This window comes from Mya arenaria, chromosome 3 (assembly GCF_026914265.1).
Source record: "Mya arenaria isolate MELC-2E11 chromosome 3, ASM2691426v1".
Lineage (NCBI taxonomy): Eukaryota > Metazoa > Mollusca > Bivalvia > Myida > Myidae > Mya > Mya arenaria.
In genome coordinates, this window is record NC_069124.1 from 4855425 (window position 1) to 4875678 (window position 20254).

A 20254-nucleotide genomic window follows, 5' to 3' on the forward strand; every position below is an offset into this window, starting at 1 on the left:
AGCACTTAAGTACACCTCTTCATAACACTTCTAGCTGGCAACTTACTGTATCACTGCCTATAAGTTAAGAACACCTCTTCATAACACTACCAGCTGCCAACTTACAGTAGCACTTCTTATGGGTTAAGAACACCTCTTCATAACACTACTAGCTGGCAACTTACAGTAGCACTTCCTATGGGCTAAGTACACCTATTCATAACACTACTAGCTGGCAACTTACAGTAGCTCTTCTTATGGGTTAAGTACACCTCTTCATAACACTACTAGCTAGCAACTTACAGTAGCACTGCCTATGGGTTAAAAACACCTCTTCATAACACTACTAGCTGCCAACTTACAGAAGCACTGCTTATGGGTTAAGTACACATCTTCATAACACTACTAGCTGGCAACTTACAGTAGCACTTCCTATGGGTTAAGTACACATCTTCATAACACTACCAGCTGGCAACTTACAGTAGCACTGCCTATAGGTTAAGCACACCTCTTCATAACACTACTAGCTGCCAACTTACAGTAGCACTGCCTATAAATTAAGTACACCTTTTTATAACACTACTAGCTGGCAAGTTACAGTAGCATTGCCTATAAATTAAGTACACCTCTTCATAACACTTCTAGCTGGCAACTTACAGTATCACTGCCTATAAGTTAAGAACACCTCTTCATAACACTACTAGCTGGCAACTTACAGTAGCACTGCCTATGAGTTAAGTACACCTCTTCATAACACTACCAGCTGGCAACTTACAGTAGCACTCTTATGGGTTAAGTACACCTCTTCATAACACTACTAGCTGGCAACTTACAGTAGCACTTCCTATGGGTTAAGTACACCTCTTCATAACACTACTAGCTGGCAACTTACATTAGCACTTCCTATTTGCTAAGTACACCTCTTCATAACACTACTAGCTGGCAACTTACAGTAGCAATGCCTATAAGTTAAGTACACCTCTTCATAACACTACTAGCTGGCAACTTACAGTAGCACTGCCTATGGGCTAAGTACACCTCTTCATAACACTACTAGCTGCCAACTTACAGTAGCACTTCCTATGGGCTAAGTACACCTCTTCATAACACTACTAGCTGCCAACTTACAGTAGCACTGCCTATGGGTAAAGAACACCTCTTCATAACACTACTAGCTGCCAACTTAAAGTAGCACTGCCTATGGGTTAAGAACACCTCTTCATAACACTACTAGCTGCCAACTTACAGTAGCACTGCCTATAAATTAAGTACACCTCTTCATAACACTACTAGCTGCCAACTTACAGTAGCACTTAAGTACACCTCTTCATAACACTTCTAGCTGGCAACTTACAGTATCACTGCCTATAAGTTAAGAACACCTCTTCATAACACTACTAGCTGCCAACTTACAGTAGCACTGCCTATGAGTTAAGTACACCTCTTCATAACACTACCAGCTGGCAACTTACAGTAGCACTCTTATGGGTTAAGTACACCTCTTCATAACACTACTAGCTGGCAACTTACAGTAGCACTTCCTATGGGTTAAGTACACCTCTTCATAACACTACTAGCTGGCAACTTACATTAGCACTTCCTATTTGCTAAGTACACCTCTTCATAACACTACTAGCTGGCAACTTACAGTAGCAATGCCTATAAGTTAAGTACACCTCTTCATAACACTACTAGCTGGCAACTTACAGTAGCACTGCCTATGGGCTAAGTACACCTCTTCATAACACTACTAGCTGGCAACTTACAGTAGCACTTCCTATAGGCTAAGTACACCTCTTCATAACACTACTAGCTGCCAACTTACAGTAGCACTGCCTATGGGTTAAGATCACCTCTTCATAACACTACTAGCTGCCAACTTACAGTAGCACTTCTTATGGGTTAAGAACACATCTTCATAACACTACTAGCTGCCAACTTACAGTAGCACTTCTTATGGGTTAAGAACACCTCTTCATAACACTACTTGCTGGCAACTTACAGTAGCACTTCCTATGGGCTAAGTACACCTCTTCATAACACTACTAGCTGCCAACTTACAGTATCACTTCCTATAGGCTAAGTACACCTCTTCATAACACTACTAGCTGCCAACTTACAGTAGCACTGCCTATGGGTTAAGATCACCTCTTCATAACAATACTAGGTGCCAACTTACAGTAGCACTTCTTATGGGTTAAGAACACCTCTTCATAACACTACCAGCTGCCAACTTACAGTAGCACTTCTTATGGGTTAAGAACACCTGTTCATAACACTACTAGCTGGCAACTTACAGTAGCACTTCCTATGGGCTAAGTACACCTCTTCATAACACTACTAGCTGGCAACTTACAGTAGCACTTCCTATGGGCTAAGTACACCTCTTCATAACACTACTAGTTGGCAACTTACAGTAGTACTTACTATGGGTTAAGTACACCTCTTCATAACACTACTAGCTGCCAACTTAAAGTAGCACTGCCTATGGGTTAAGAACACCTCTTCATAACACTACTAGCTGCCAACTTACAGTAGCACTTCTTATGGGTTAAGAACACCTCTTCATAACACTACTAGCTGTCAACTTACAGTAGCACTTCTTATGGGTTAAGAACAACTCTTCATAACACTACTAGCTTGCAACTTACAGTAGCACTTCCTATGGGCTAAGTACACCTCTTCATAACACTACTAGCTGCCAACTTACAGTAGCACTTCCTATGGGCTAAGTACACCTCTTCATAACACTACTAGCTGCCAACTTACAGTAGCACTTCCTATGGGTTAAGTACACCTCTTCATAACACTACTAACTGGCAACTTACAGTAGCACTGCCTATAAGTTAAGTACACCTCTTCATAACACTACTAGCTGCCAACTTAAAGTAGCACTGCCTATGGGTTAAGAACACCTCTTCATAACACTACTAGCTGGCAACGTACAGTAGCTCTTCCTATGGGTTAAGTACACCTCTTCATAACACTACTAGCTGCCAATTAAAGTAGCACTGCCTATGGGTTAAGAACACCTCTTCAAAACACTACTAGCTGGCACCTTATAGTAGCACTTCCTATGGGTTAAGTACACCTCTTCATAACACTACTAGCTGGCAACTTACAGTAGCACTGCCTATGGGCTAATTACACCTCTTCATAACACTACTAGCTGCCAACTTACAGTAGCACTGCCTATGGGTTAAGAACACCTCTTCATAACACTACTAGCTGGCAACCTAAAGTAGCATGGCCTATGGGTCAAGTACACCTCTTCATAACACTACTATAGCTGGCAACTAAAAGTAGCACTGATGTATGTTAAGTTGAACTTTTCAACTTGGTTGTTGATGCCAGCTGATTTGGAAATGACCACCAATATAGATAGGTCAAATGGTGTTACCTGCTGTTACATAGTGGAACAAGTCTCAGATAATACATGTAAGGCTCAAAACAGGTAATATAACAGCACCATATTCTGGTGTTGAATGCTACTCTGTTGTTTATAAAAAATATAACCTTAACATGTCAATTACTATGTACACTATCAAATAACTACAGAAAAAGCTTGCCAATTGTATTTGTGAGTTTGTATGATGACAGTAGAAAATCCCTTTTGTAGACATTTATACTCTACCTTACGCTGAATCCTCTTCCGGTACACCTAACTTATCTGTATTTGATAATGCATCAAATACTTTGTAAACCTACCAGGCAGCATGGTCTTGCTGGAGTTCCTTTGGTCCAATGTGGTGAACACAGCAGGGTCCAGCCCTAGGATGTCAAGTGTTGTTAGCTCCTCACAGAGCATCTCATGGAGACTGCTTGTAGCTAGGTACACCTACAAAACAACAACAAAATAATAATAATAATAATAATAATAAAAATAATAATAATTATATCGAGTGTTTTTATGTCTCATGATCCTGGACTGAAGAATGGCCAGTATAGTTAGCTGCTCTCACCACATCCCATGAAGACTGCTGTAGAACAAGTCATGCCCTAAATTGTGAGACAAGTGTCGGATATTATCAATGATACAGTAATACAGTGAAAACTTCTAGAACAAGCCGAGAAGTCGAACATTTAAAAATAAACATGCCAATATCTAGTCCTATGATAACAAATGTTGTATCAGTATATCATGCAGGCTGCTTGTGGCTAGAAACACCCACAGACAAGCAGAACAAGACAGGTGTCTCAATCTGAAACAAGTCTAAGATGTTATATACCAGTACAATACATTTCAGTATGCCCACTGCTATGAGCCTGCATGCAGTCTGCTTGTGGTTGGGTTCACCTGGAGATGATTGACATAAAGTTTGAGACATAATTGATATGGATTAAGATCCTATGAGACTGTCAGCACCTGGCACATCTCATTCAAGCTGCTTATCTTTGAATGAATCTGTGAAAAAGAACAACACAGGTGTTACATAGTGGAACAAGTCTCAGAAGACAAAATATGTCAGGTTAAAGACAGAAGTTACTTAGTGAAACAAGTCTCAGAAGACAAAACATGTCAGGCTCAAGTCAGATGTTGCATAGTGAAACAAGTCTTATAAGACAATACATGTCAGACTCAAGACAGGTGTTACATAGTGGAACAAGTCTCAGAAGACAATACATATAAGGCTCAAGAGAGGTGTTACATAATGGAACAAGTCTCAGAAGACAATACATGTAAGGCTCAGGAGGTGTTACATAGTGGAACAAGTCTCAGATAATACATGTAAGGCTCGAAACAGGTGTTATATAGTGGAACAAGACAGGTGTTACATAGTCGCACATGTCTCAGAAGTCAAGACATGATAAGGCTCAAAACAGGTGTTACATAGTGGAACAAGACAGGTGTTACATAGTCGCACATGTCTCAGAAGTCAAGACATGATAAGGCTCAAAACAGGTGTTACATAGTGGAACAAGACAGGTGTTACATAGTGGAACAAGACAGGTGTTACATAGTGGAACAAGACAGGTGTTACATAGTGGAAAAAGACAGGTGTTACATAGTGGAACAAGACAGGTGTTACATAGTGGAACAAGACAGGTGTTACATAGTGGAACAAGACAGGTGTTAAACAGTGGAACAAGTCTCATACAATTCATGTCAGACTCAAGACTAAGAACTTGCAGGACTGTCCGCTCTTGGCACACCGTCTCACAGAGGCACTGCTTATAACTAGAGACAGTGGATACATTTCATATAGAACATGACTTTCGTTCGATGACTCAGACATTATAGTATTTGCATTTTAAGAAGAAGGAAGCTATACATAATTATAAAGCTAATTCCTAAGACGGCACATTTCTCTCTGAAAATTTAATCAATTAATTTCAAAAACAAGTTAGACAATGTAATTTGTCTCCGTTATAACTATGTGCCTTCGGTGATAATAAAATCACCAAACAGAAAAGTAATTCAGAGACTTAGTATTTTAGGAGCAAAACAACAGAATTAAATCTGGCACATGCAAAAAGACTGGCAAGGTTAAAACAGGCCTGTTCTGAAATAATAGTGTGTCTTGTTAGTATAACAACAATCAGTCTGGGAATTTAGAGAAAGGAAACCAAATATTTTTGAAACTCTTAGCATGATGTCACTGATTTATAGATGCGCTGGTGAAAGCAGAAAGTAAACATGTAAAGAAGTATCAAAATGCATGCTTTTACCCTTAATGACTTTCAAAAATGTTTCAGGTAAATAAAAATAACTTGTTCCTAGTTGTACCTGTTGTTCCTAGTGGCACAAATTGCATACAGCAGCATGCCAAGCCAAAGATTTCACAGAAACTGTAGGGGGCAAATGTGGATTATTGCATTAAATGCAGTATGCCAAGCCAAAGATTTCACAGAAACGGTATGGAGAGATTTGCGGGTCATTGCATTAACTGCAGTATGCCAAGCCAAAAATCTACAATAACCGTATGGTGAGATTTGCGGGTCATTGCATTAACTGCAGTATGCCAAGCCAAAGATTTCACAGTAGCAATATTGGGTGATTTGAGGGTCCTAGAGTTAACTGCAGAATGCCAAAGCAAAGATTTCACAGTAACTATATGAGGCAATTTGTGGGTCATAATTTTAACTGCAGAACGCCAAAGTAAAGATTTCACAGTAAAAATATGAGGGAATTTGTGGGTCATAGATTAACTGCAGAATGCCAAAGCAATGATTTCACAGTAAAAAATATGGGGCCATTTTTTTTTTGTGGGGCATAGAGTAGATAGCAGTATAACAGACAAGCCAAATATTTCACAGTAAGGGTTTGCAGTCTTTTTTGGGTCATACAGTCAGGCACTTTAAAGACAATCTTAACAAAAATGGTGATCATCCTATTTCTCATTACCTTAGGAACAGTTTTGCTTCCAACATTACGGAATTGCTACATTCTGTGTCATTTGAGCAATTATAATGTCAACAATCATGTCAACAATTATGTTTAAGGTGGTTTAATATATGATTACTACACTCATTCTATACTTTTTTCCAACTCATGTCTTATTTATCTACAAAAAATTAAAGCAAATTTTAATACTTCGGTTACAGCAAAATAATATCAAATTTTGCTGTGACTCCTTGTGATATTTTTTTCCTTGAAATAAAAGATATATTCAGGCAAATCATGAACATCAGATTTAAATATGGAAGTATGTTTCACCTGACGGCAAATACAATTTTAAATCTTATTAAGAGTGGATTAATCATATTGCAACAAGAGATGTTTGTCAAACATTATGCCCCCCCCCCCCCCAGAGCACCATGTTGTCAGGATTATTTGGACAACTGAATGAAATATGCATGGACCGAAATGACAGCTGATTTGTCACTGACATTGGATGCCTTTGAGGCAGTTTTAAGATTATAACCATTCAAAGTGTGAGGATAGAAGGTACCGTTTTTAATAATTTTCTGATGATGACTGATATTTGCATATAAAAATGTATCCTCTTACCAGCAGGGAATAAGTAATTATGACATAAATTTTTATGAATATGAGTTATGACCTTCGCCTTTGACTCTATGACCTCAAAATCCGAAAGGGGTCATCAACAGGTCACCCAAAACCTAAATGTCAAGTTTGAGGGCCATTATGCATGCATTGTCAAGTTATCACACAGACAAGCTTTTTGCATTCAAGGTCAATCTATCCTAAGACCTTTGACCCAATGACCTCTAAAATCAATAGGGCTCATCTACTGATCAGGCCTAAGCCCCAAGTCAAGTTTGAGGGTCTTGGGTGCAGGCATTGTCGAATAATCACTCAAACAACTTTTTCTCATTCAAGGACACTGTGACCTTGACCTATAACCTGATGATTCCTAAAATCAAAGGGGTTATCTACTTGTCAAGTTTGATAACCATATGTCTAGGCATTGTAGAGTTATCACTCGGACAATCTTAGACAACATTTTACCATTAAAGGTCACTGTGACCTTGAGCTTTGACCAGATGACCCTAATAGGGGTCATCTACTAGTCAGACCCACCCTTCATGACAAGTTTGATGACCATATGTCTAGAAATTGTCAAGTTATCACTCGGACAAGCTTTGGTCTACCGACTGACCAACCTACCAACATGTGCAAAGCAATATACCCCCTCTTCTTGGAAGGAGGGCATTAAAAGAAATAAAATTAACAGTTATTCAAATATAAAAATCCCCACCACAAATCTCTAAGAAAATTACTGACATGTTTTTTGAGCTCATGATAAAATTATTTTCATTTTCCAAGTGTGTTTTTCCCAGTGATGTTTAAAGCAAGGCAAAAGTACATTTGAATAAGAGCTACATACTCCTGGCATAGTCAACATTGATATTTCTAAGTAGCAGATAGCAGAAACATAACAAGAGCCGTCGTAAGACAGCGCGCCGGTTTGACTTAGATTACAATAACGATGTAATATTACCAAGTTTGGTCTCTTTATGTCAAACCTAACTAAAATCATTCGATACATAAGGTGACTTTGATGCTGCCCTCCCACCAGCCCGCCCAAACAATGACGCAAGTCATTCAAATAACTTGATTATCCATTATGAAAATGTGGTTAAGAATATACAAATATGCCTTTCAAAAGAAATTAAAATATTTATTTTTTTTTAAATTCAAGGGCCATAATTTATATTTAGATTAAATGGAGTTATGTTTCTTATTGTAAGATGGTCGCAAATAATTTTGAATTCTATTAAGTGCATTTAATGAACGGTATAGAAGTTTTTTTATTAAAATCCCAACTTGCCCTTAACTTTTACTTGCCTAAAACTTTAACCTAAGTCAATCAGGGGCCATAACTTGTATTAAGGATATGGAGTTATGTAACCTCATTGTGTGATGGTCCTGAACAACTGTGTGAAGTATTAAGTCAATTAAACAAAGGGTATAGAAGTTATTAATAAATATCCCAACCTGCCCTAAAACTTTAACCTAAGTTCTATAGTCAACCAGGGGCCATAATCTGTGTGAAGAATAATATGGAGTTATCTAACCTCATCATGTGATGGCCCTGAACAACTGTGTGAAGTATTAAGTCAATTGAATGTAGGGTATTGGACTTATAAGTGAAAATCCCAACTTACCCTAAAACTTTAACCGGACGCCGACGACGACGCTGGGGCGAGTAGTATAGCCCACCTATTCTTCGAATAGTCGAGCTAAAAATGCATATTTCTTTATGAAAGTATCCTGCCACAGTGCCAGCTATAAACAGACCATGAATGATAAAAAATAGCATGGTAATACAAAAGCCATCAGTGATTTTTTTTGGCTTATTTTAGGGCCGAATATCGGCCCTTTCCCCTAGCCAAAAAGCCTCCATTTTTCCCAAAAAATTGCCAGTTTTTCCCAAAAACAGAATTCATTTTTCCCCTTTTTCCTGAGTTTCTTTTTACTTACAATTTTAACCTGCAAAGTTAATTTCGCATTTCATTTAAGTTATTTTTATTTCATACATTTTTTGATAGCAAACTTTCAGATATTATCCGTCCTCGTATTCGGTAAAATCCGGTCCGGGTAACAGTCTTTTTTTGCCAGGAATATTTTGCAGGACGTACTGTTATTTTCCTGCTTCCGGTTTTAATTAACAGTTCACTTTCGGTTTACTTTCAGTTTTTCGTAATGCAAAATACACGTTTAACCTGACAATTGTTGCCATAGTCAATGAAGTATGGTATTCAGTAGTTTTACAGCACCAAAGGAAAATTTATTTATGTTTGTTTTAAGTACCTCAATGTTTTGTACTAAACTATTTCGTTCTAAATAATGACTAAATTAGATTTTGAGTGCAAAACTTAATACACAGACTTCAATTACATGGACACACAATTAACTACCAGTTCAAACATGTTGTCGTGAGTAGTGTTTTGAATTCGAAAATGCATTTCTCAGTACAGTATTCATATTAATCATCAATGTTTAATATAAGAAGATAAAAAAGTCAGACAAGCTTGTTAATTGCTGTCTTGCATCACCATGTTATAGAAAAAGTCTGTATGGACACATATAATATATAATAATCTCAGTAAAAGCAGAATTTTTTTTTTTTTGTAAAATGACAATGTTACAATTTTCCCAATTTTTGGACTTTTCGCGCAAATTTTCCCATTAAAAAGGCACAGACAGTAAAATTATTTTAAAAAAAAATCACTGGCCATTGTGTTCCTCATTCAATTTTCTGTTTGTGTCATGCCATCAGTTTCTCAATAATCTAACTGGATGATTAACACTTCAAAGAACATAACAGTTAATCACACACAGTTTTGTTGTAATTAGCATAGAAGCAATATTTCACTTGATTTTTTTTTAAACAAAATTTATAGCCCAGGATATATTTCACATATTTAAGTTTGCTTTTTTATAAAAGGCTTAAGTAAGTTCTTAAAGATTATGATTAATTATTTTTCTATATCAATCAAGTAAGAAAATTGTTAGAATTAAGGATAAAGTCATTTCAGTCAATGTATTCAAAATATTTTATCTTTTATAATTAAATATGACAATTTAACCTTCAACTAGTTAATTGTCGGGATAATGACAATATTATACACCTGTAATAGCCCATAACAATAGGCACATTGTATTGCAACAGGTCCAGAATTATAAATGCATAATTTTATAACATATCAAATAACAAACTGTGCAAAGATATACCAGTTCCAACATTCGATCATTAATCAAGCCTCAATTAAATAGATGTGTTTTAGCTTAGAATAACCTTCAATCACGTATAAGGCAAATTTGAACAATGTCACAATAGGGTGTTTTATTAAATCTCATGTTAATATTACAACTAATCCTTACCTTTTTGTAAAAGATACATGTAATGATTAGGCTAGAGAAATAGCTGAAATATTATTAGGTATTAAATATCACGATACTCTTTTAATATTGCACTAAAATGATTTAATGCTTGACACTGTGTCAGCTTATTTCCACACAGCCACAAGTTTACATTTTCTATTTTTGAGAAACAGTTAAATGTTTTTGTTTTTTGGAATGCACAATATAGGACTTGGGGATTTGTGGAACTCTTCCTGATTTACCATTTTAATAATACTTCCATATAGATAGTGGTCTGGTTTAAATTGTGTGAGTTTTTCTTATGAATATTCAGTTTGTTTGCCCTCAATTTTTTTTTAAAAAATCATTTGAATACCAAAATAAGATCAATGCAGTTGTGTTTTGGCCACTGGGCCTGTCCCCACAGGTTCCACAGAATTTGTTTATCATTGCAGAAAAGCTTATGGTTTGCGTGGAAATTGACAGACCTCTATACCTTAGTTAACATTCCAGAAATTATTTTTTATAGAAGCATGCTAAAGTATGTAATAAAACATGTTTAATAAAAACAAACAATGGTCGTAATTATAAGACCCCCCCTCAAACCAAAAAAATAAATCAAAAACAAATCTTTGTTTCCAAAAATTATACTCATATGTAGTTATGCCAATTATCCAACTCCTATACATGTGAGTCAAGGAAAAATTAATGTAGAATAAATACTCCATTCATTTAACTCCTGCACACTATTAGCTCAAACATTAACACTCACCTGAAGGTCTTTCTTGCTATTCAGGAAGCTGTACACCTCTCCCCACTCATTCTGTGTGAGGTGTTGTGTGACAACACGCTGAGTATACATGAGGCCGTGCTGTCGATCATTGCCAATCATCGAGATGTGGGCAGCAGTCCGCAAGCTGGACTGGTCATAACGGCGCGCCAAAAGTTTGGCAGCATCCTGCACCTGCTTCATGGCCAGGTGACTGTAAACAGATGGTTATAGTCATTAAATAGAGGCTTAATGCATATTGGTACTGGATATTGAATAGATGGCATTGAGTATTGAATAGATAGCATTGCATACTGAATGAATGGCACTGACAATTGAATGGAAGGAATTGTATTAAGAATGAATGGCACACGACATTAAATAGATGGCATTGCATATTAAATGAATAATACTGGGTATTGAATAGATGGCATTGCATTTTGAATGAATGATACTGGATATTGAATAGATGGCATTGCATATTGAATGGAAGGAATTGCATTAAGAATGAATGGCACACAACATTAGATGGCATTGCATATTAAATGAATAATACTGGGTATTGAATAGATGGCATTGCATATTGAATGAGTGGTACTGGATATTGAATAGACGGCATTGCATATTGAATGAATGGCACTGGATATTGAAAACATGGCATTGCATATTGAATGAATGGCACTGGATATTAAATTGAAGGAATTGCATTAATAATGAATGGCACAAGACATTAAATAAATGGCATTGCATATTAAATGAATGGCACAGAATATTGAATAGATGGCATTGCATATTGAATGAATCGTACTGGATATTAAATAGATGGCATTGCATATTGAATGAATATTACTGGATATTGAATAGATGGCATTGCATATTGAAGGAATGGTACTGGATATTGAATAGATGGCATTGCATATTTAATGAATGGTACTGGATATTGAATAGATGGCATTGCATATTGAATGAATCATACTGGATATTAAATAGATGGCATTGCATATTGAATGAATGGTAAAGGATATTGAATATTGAATAGATGGCATTGCATATTGAATGAATGGCACAGGATATTGAATAGATGGCATTGCATATTGAATGAATGGTACTGGATATTAAATAGGTGGCATTGCATATTGAATGAATGGTACTGGATATTGAATAGATGGCATTGCATATTGAATGAATGGTACTGGATATTGAATAGATGGCATTGCATATTGAATGAATGGTACTGGATATTGAATAGATGGCATTGCATATTGAAGGAATGGTACTGGATATTGAATAGATGGTATTGCATATTGAATGAATGGTACTGGATATTGAATAGATGGCATTGCATATTGAATGAATGGTACTGGATATTGAATAGATGGCATTGCATATTGAAGGAATAGTACTGGATATTGAATAGATGGCATTGCATATTGAAGGAATGGTACTGGATATTGAATAGATGGCATTGCATATTGAAGGAATGGTACTGGATATTGAATAGATGGCATTGCATATTGAAGGAATGGTACTGGATATTGAATAGATGGCATTGCATATTGAATGAATGGTACTGGATATTGAGTAGATGGCATTGCATATTGAAGGAATGGTACTGGATATTGAATAGATGGCATTGCATATTGAAGGAATGGTACTGGATATTGAATAGATGGCATTGCATATTGAAGGAATGGCACCGGATATACCACACTATCCCTTTAAGAGAAACATAATAAACTGGCATTCAAAAATGTTGAAACTTAAATGATTAATGTTATAAAGATTACATTGCAGAAAATGTGCTTGTCGGAAATACTACAGGCATTAATCAAAATGTGTGTATCAAACAGATTCATTACTCCCAATCTCTCAAAACATGTCATGTTTTAATGTGAAACATTAGAAACAACTCAATATTAATTTGTTTATAAATTCTAGTTTGAAATGTTTTCACTTTGTATTGCATCAAGTCCACACCAAAATAAACCACATGTTTAAAGTGGCACAATATAGGATTATGCAAACAAATAATGCATTTCCATGATTACCTCATTTGACTTGAATGATTCAAACAAAACACAGCATGTGTTTTGCATACAGATCAAAAATATTAGCGTTTATTTGTATTTTAATCAACAGCTATATGGACAAAAATTTCCAAGTTTAAATAGCACCTCAATGTTGCTAATATTTATTTTATTCTGAACATAAATCATGTCTTTTTTGTTTTAATCATTAAAGTCAAATGAATTAAACATGATAATGCATTAAAATGTTTTTTTTTGCCATCAACCAATTTGTGCGCCTTTAAAGCACATGTTCTTTTCTTCTTTTTTTATCTGAAAAGTGACTTCATTACCGATAGATAAAGATATTGATCTAACACCAGAAGAATCTCAAGGTTGGAAATATATCTTTTAGGCAATCACACTTTTATCAAATGCATGTAAAGTTAATGCCCTCCTTTTTAAAAGTTACCATTTTACTCCCTGAAAAATCAATTTCATTATTGACAAAAACATTTCAATGCTCAATTTTAATTATGTAAAATCCTATACTATTCATTTTATGTACTTGTTAATGTAATTGTAGAGGTGAAGGTTTTTTATGTTGCATTAATGTACTAAACATGAGCTCTGAAGTGCTTTTTTATGTGGCAAATAAGATAAAGTTTCAAAATCAGCTGTGATTAAAAACCATTTACCTTTGGTGATAACCTTACGCCAGTTTCTTGAAATCACAAATTAAGAAATAACCAGAATTTGTTTCCTTTCTATTTATATACAAGATTTAAATGATTTACTCAAATTGAGAAAGTACTTGATTCTTTGGTAACATGATTTTTGATGCAAGTTCTTATCATTGAAAAAGCTCAGAGCAAGAATAGACCAATGGCTTCACTGCTCCAGAGCTCACTATGCCTTTGAAACTATAAAAAAATTAGCCAGTTTCCCTGTGAACATGTGAAGACCTCTATTATACCATTTGGCAGCTTGCTCATAGTTGCCATCCTTGGTGAGTTGCTGGGCCCAGAGGGTGTATAACTCTTCCAGGGCAGGATCCAAGGGGGATAATCTCACCTTCGCTAGAGCTATTGCCTCCCTGGAATAGAAAGAATATACATGTAGCTGGTGTTTTCATGTGATTTTGCAAGGCACATTAAGGGTATATAGCTCCTTCAAAAGATAGTCAACTCTCGGATTGAGCTATTGCCTCTCAGCTAAATATAATACACATCACAACTTATAATTGTTAAGTATTTTTTACCTGGCAACAATGTTATCATGCACATATTCTAAGGCCCACAATGCTATCATGCACATATTCTACAGGGCCCAATGGTAGGTCCATAATGCTATCATGCACATATTCTACAGGGCCCATGGTAGGCCCATAATGCTATCATGCACATATTCTACAGGGCCCATGGTAGGCCCATAATGCTATCATGCACATATTCTACAGGGCCCATGGTAGGCCCATAATGCTATCATGCACATATTCTACAGGGCCCATGGTAGGGCCACAATGCTATCATGCATATATTCTACAGGTTCCATGGTAGGCCCATAATGCTATCATGCATATATTCTATAGGACCCATGGTAGGCCCATAATGCTATCATGCACATATTCTACAGGGCCCATGGTAGGGCCACAGTGTAATCATACAATCTGATTTTTTTTAAGGGGAGAGCCAAGGTAAGAAAAACATTTCCCAACATGCTGGAGCAATTACTTTACGGTAAAACTAAATAACCATGTTCGCGCTTAATAACATATAATTTATACAGAGCTACAAGTTGTTAAGTATGGATAAATACATCTTCTGTGCATTACAATCATCTGAACTTATATGACCTGTCCTAAATAACTGATATCAAGAAGTCAATGAACAGAGTTTCAATGCATGATATGCATGTCAACTTCATATGCACCAGAGATAAAACTCATCAGAACTCCTTGAGCAATGTCGGACATGATTTGAGATGATGTTTTAATTAGCATGTAACTGAACACTTCAAAAACTGCTTGATACCTGTAAAACATGCAGCAAATCTGCAACAAAATGCAGCTGCATGCTTATTTTAACATTATCAATTGCAATCTGGTTGGATTACAAATAAGATTAAAAAATGATTGTTGAATGCATTTTACATCTCATTCATGCTTGGCACAAAGTGACATTAACACAAATGACCTGTCAGAGGCACACGATGTGAAACTGGTATGAAACCTCTGGTACATAATAGTAAACAATTGTTTCTACACGGTTTCCGCCATGAGTTGTCAACTCCACTTCCTGAACAGCTGAACATTTGATTTGATTCTGGTAAACAACATACCTACAAGCTTTTCATCCTTGAATCTGATAATAATGGTTGAAAAATTGGTGTACTTTTAACTTTTTGCTTAACACTGAAGCCCTTTTAATGCGTCTTTGCGGGACAAGGTCAATCTAAGTTAAATGTGACCTTCACATTGATGCTAAGGACCTGGGTTTGGGGTTCAAGAAGATTTTTGAACATCATGATACTTTTTCAATCTTTTCATAATTCATCAATGTCAGAGATAGTAGAAATGTGAACATTTCAGCAGGCTTACATTAGGTATTACTTCTTTGACCTTGACCAGTGAGCTTGGCCTATAAGTTTGACCTTGACAGCCAGGGTCAAGGTGAAAGCTCTCTGAAAGCAAAGCTATCATTGATCTAAAAAAAACCCCAACTTATTCCAGTTGCACGAATATCAGTTGCATTTATTTGACACAACAAGAATTATAACACTTGTTTAAAAAAGCTTAACTGCTTTCCAGGAAAAAAATAGCATGACACAAAAGCTTGTCAAAAGAAACTGTGAAAACTATTGAATATGTATTTCTGTGTCATGGAATTGAAATAGAAGGGAGTGTACAGTAGTTGTACATTTCAAATAGGTAATTGATAGAGATTCACAAAAATCAATTTTTGTTGTGTGTTTTTTACAGCACTGATTGGAATTCTAGACAACTTTGATTGATAACATTGTGATCACTTGACAAAATGGTGACTTAATGCTATATCATTTGGAATAAAAGCAAAAAATATGACTGAAAACTAGTCAAAAGTTAAATACTTAATTTTCAAAGTACACTTTAAATTTAATGTTTTGTTACACTGCTAAAAAATCTTAAAATCTTAGGTGTGAATTCTAACCTTGAATATTAAGCACTTGAATCAAGAAAGGAATATTCTAAGAAATGATTAGAGAACATCAAACAGACGAAGACAAACTTGCAGAATGACAGGCACAGTGTCAACTGATAGACTCATCAATGAGACTCATCAATGCTTCAACACCAGTATAATTCCAACATCAGCTCAGTCTAGACAACTCAAGTTATTTGATATCAGGCTTCTTAATTTATATGGGTTTTTTTTATGGTTTTGCAGAAAACAAAATTAATCAAGTTCATTTTCTTCGGAATCCCTTCAATGACTGACAAGAGAACACATAAATTCTACTAAGGACAAGAGAACACATAAATTCTACTAAGGACAAGAGAACACATAAATTCTACTAAGGACAAGAGAACACATAAATTCTACTAAGGACAAGAGAACACATAAATTCTACTAAGGGGTGCATGTACAGGGACACTGCATGTGCAGGTGAACAGGCCAAACTATCTGATTGATATATTGATAAATCAAGTGCATATACTGATCCGGCCTACATGAAGCTGGTTCTCACTCACCTAACAAATTGACCAATTAAGGAATTATATTTTGTCAATAATAATGGCACACTGTTGTATAATCCAATGGATATCCCTTTGATAACCTTTGTCCAACATCCTCCAACAATTCAATAGGATTGATAAGGGACTGGACACTTTGGGATCCAAGTGGGGAGGGGGGGGAGAGCACCTGGCATGCCCCTACCCCCCTAAAATCATCCAAATGAACTTTTTATTTCAATTAAAGAGAAAAAAAGTAATAAAATACACACAAAATGCACCATTTCCGACTAGATACTGTTAAAATAAAATATGAGGGTGAGTACCCCCACACTGCCCTGCCAACACTTTAAATAAAATAAATTTCAGATTGGAGAGAAAGGCAAAAGTCAAAAGGTTACACCCTTAAGTTATGCACCCTCTAACGTCAAATCCTGCATCCCCCCCCTGCTTGAGTCAGTATCGTGGCCTACTTTACCACATGTTTCATAAAAACCTCACCCTTAAAAACATCTCAATTGGAAACAACTCAATTGAACTATTTTTAATGCATTCCTATTAAACTCTAATGAGTGCAAAAAAGTTGTACTGTTGTTTTGCGAAAAAAATTAGAAATAGATTCAAGGACGTGTTGCAGCATTAACATTCCACTTCATCTGTTTCCAGTTACAGCTATTTCTGTCTTACGCAATCATTTGAAAAGTTAATTCTGACAAAAAAAATCATATAATATGCGAGAAAGACCTTTGGCAAAGAAATCTGCCAAGTCCGCAAACTACACGAGTACTTGACAAACGGTTGACATTACATAATAACACAAAAATGTGTCTGAAAACTAGAAGACATTATATACTAGTGAAAAGAAGCAGATGTTATTCCAGGCTTTAAATCTTAACAAGGTGAAAACATTCTACTTTGTGAATTTCTAACCTTGTCTTCAGCACTTGAATGATGAAAAATAAACACAATTCTAGGAAATAATGAAAGGAATTAAAACAGAAACAGCAGAAGAAAACCTACAAGAAATAATGAAGACATTTTCAACTTCACATACACACATCCCAAGACAATTAATATAGGTCTCAAATACATGTATAACAAAAAAACAAACACATTTAGCTACTGTAGGAATTAATACATTTGATTTCTTTGTAGGACATGAGCTAAAACAGACTAATAATTTTTCATGAAAACTCTCATGAAGGCAAGTATATCATTAGGTATGATGTCAAACCCCTAAATATGAAGCCACTAAGTCATACATACACCAATAACCATAATAGAGGGCACAAAATACTTGGCTCTGATTAGCCTGTAACATTGAAGTGATGAACTCTAAATGAAATGTTGCAATGTTTTTTCGTTAAATTAGTAAAGACAGTAAAAGTTAAAGGAAATTTTTTCCAAAAAGCAAGACAATAGTATCACACTTACTGATTCCATTTTTAAACATTTAAATGATCAAAATGATACTATGTATAAAGAATATAATCCCAAATAATATTATGAACATTCGATTAGTGTCTGATAGTAAATTGAAATGCTTGGTCCGTTTCAGTTTGATTATCGATATCAAATGGAGTTGATTTTTTTATACACAAGTTATTTGGAGGTCCATACAAAACTCATTTCTTCAAGTCTGGCTCAGCCAATGACAGCGCATGTAGGAATACATTTGTCCATTCACAGTAAGATGAACAATGATATTCATACAGACCGCCAAATAAATGACAAATATAAAATGGTTGAAATAATTTTAGTTACTGACTTATAATGTCCTGATTTTAATAATATTGACATTTTTATCTTACACCTGAAAATGTGTACACATAACAAATGACAAATGAATCAATCAAACAGAAACACCACAATGGGACGAAACCAGGTATTCAATGACTGACTGAAGAACTTCAGCCTTCATTTGTGAGAGAATCAGTTTAAAAAAGGTTTATTTTTTCATTTTAGGTACAGTTACCTTGACTCTAGGGGACCCCAAAATCAAATAAAAGTCCTCTATATACCCATCTTACATACCAAGTTTGGTCACAATATGTCAGCCATGACTTATGTTATTCAGTTTTAACTGTTTTTCTTTTTTTAGTAACAGTGACCTTGACCTTAGGGGACCCCATTGCATTCCCATGAAAGGTCTCCATAAACTCTTCCTACATACCAAGTTTGGTCATGATATGTCAATCCTATCTAAAGTCATTTTGTACTAACCATTTTTCTATATTTAGTAACAGTGACATTGACCTTGACCCTAAGGGCTATTAATGCAATCCCTTGAAAGGTCTCCATAAACCAATTCTACATACCAAGTTTGGCCACAATGAGTCATGTCTAACTAAATGTATTCAGTACTAACAGTTTTCCTATTTTTATTAACAGTGACCTTGACCTTTATCCTAGGGGCCCCAAACACAATCCCATCAAAGGTCAAGTTTGGTCACTATATGTCACTAAAATCATTTGATACCAAAGGACCTTCAACAGATCAGAGTTAAAAGCAATCCCAAGTGAGCTCTCCACTTGTTCTTACTTCACAAAAAGTTTGGTGTCCATATGATGAAAGAAAATGTAGTCATTTGCCAGAAACCAAATTTGTATTTTTAGTAACGGATACCTCGACCTTTGACGGAATGGACCTAAAAGCAATCCTAAGGGAACTCAACGGAACAGTGCCCCAAAAAAATCTCAAGCAAGCTTTCCATATGTTCTTAATATATACCAAGTCTGGTGTCCATATAATGAAATAAACTATTAATTTTTTGCCAGAAGCCAAATTTCTGTATTTAGAAATGGACTCAAAAGCAATCCAAAGCAAACTCTCCACATGATATAACTTTACACCAAGTTTGGTGCTCATATGATGAACAAAAATTAATTGCCCTAAACCAAATTTCTATTTTAAGTAACAGTGACCTTTGACAGAACTGACCCAAAAGCAATCTCAATCCAGCTCTACACATGTTTTTTCTTTACACCAAGTTTGGTGTCCATAATTATGATGAATGATACTAAAGTTATTTGCTGCAGGCTCCTAGTTTGACTGCAGCCCACTTGCTTTACCAACCAAAAATAACATACACCATTCTAATAGCCTGGTTTTTGTTGAAAATCTGGTTAACTAAATTAAGAATGTAGCTATTTGAAAGGACCAATAAGGCGGGGTTTTGTCAATCATTTTCTTCAACCATTATATAGTATTGGTAATAATTTTTATGACTTTCAAATAGACTGCAAATAAACATTATCCTATTCTTAATGCCTCGTGTTGAGAAATACGATATTCATTTCTTGATGAACTATATACTGCTCAGGTCTAGTGCTATGATATTTGTTATGTTATAAACTATAACATTACAATTTTGATACGAACAGCCAATTTAGCGTTGATTGGTTCTACCATAAAAGTACAGGTAATAAAATGTTGATCTTTATGAAAATTGGTCCATAAATTTTATCTACCTTCATATCAAATTAATGTGGTGTATTTATAATCATTATGTCTG

At 35.6% G+C, this 20254-nt stretch overlaps 1 protein-coding gene across 1 annotated transcript in view; it reads right to left on the reverse strand.

The window, feature by feature from the left end:
- LOC128227200 (gem-associated protein 5-like) overlaps positions 1-20254 on the reverse strand; it is a 143680-nt gene that overhangs the window by 22852 nt on the left and 100574 nt on the right. Inside the window, exons 22-24 of the mRNA XM_052937500.1 lie at positions 14004-14123; positions 11025-11235; positions 3688-3817 (exon numbers count right to left, since the gene is read on the reverse strand). Of these exons, the coding sequence (XP_052793460.1) occupies positions 3688-3817; positions 11025-11235; positions 14004-14123 (461 nt within the window). The remainder of the gene's footprint in view (positions 1-3687; positions 3818-11024; positions 11236-14003; positions 14124-20254) is intronic.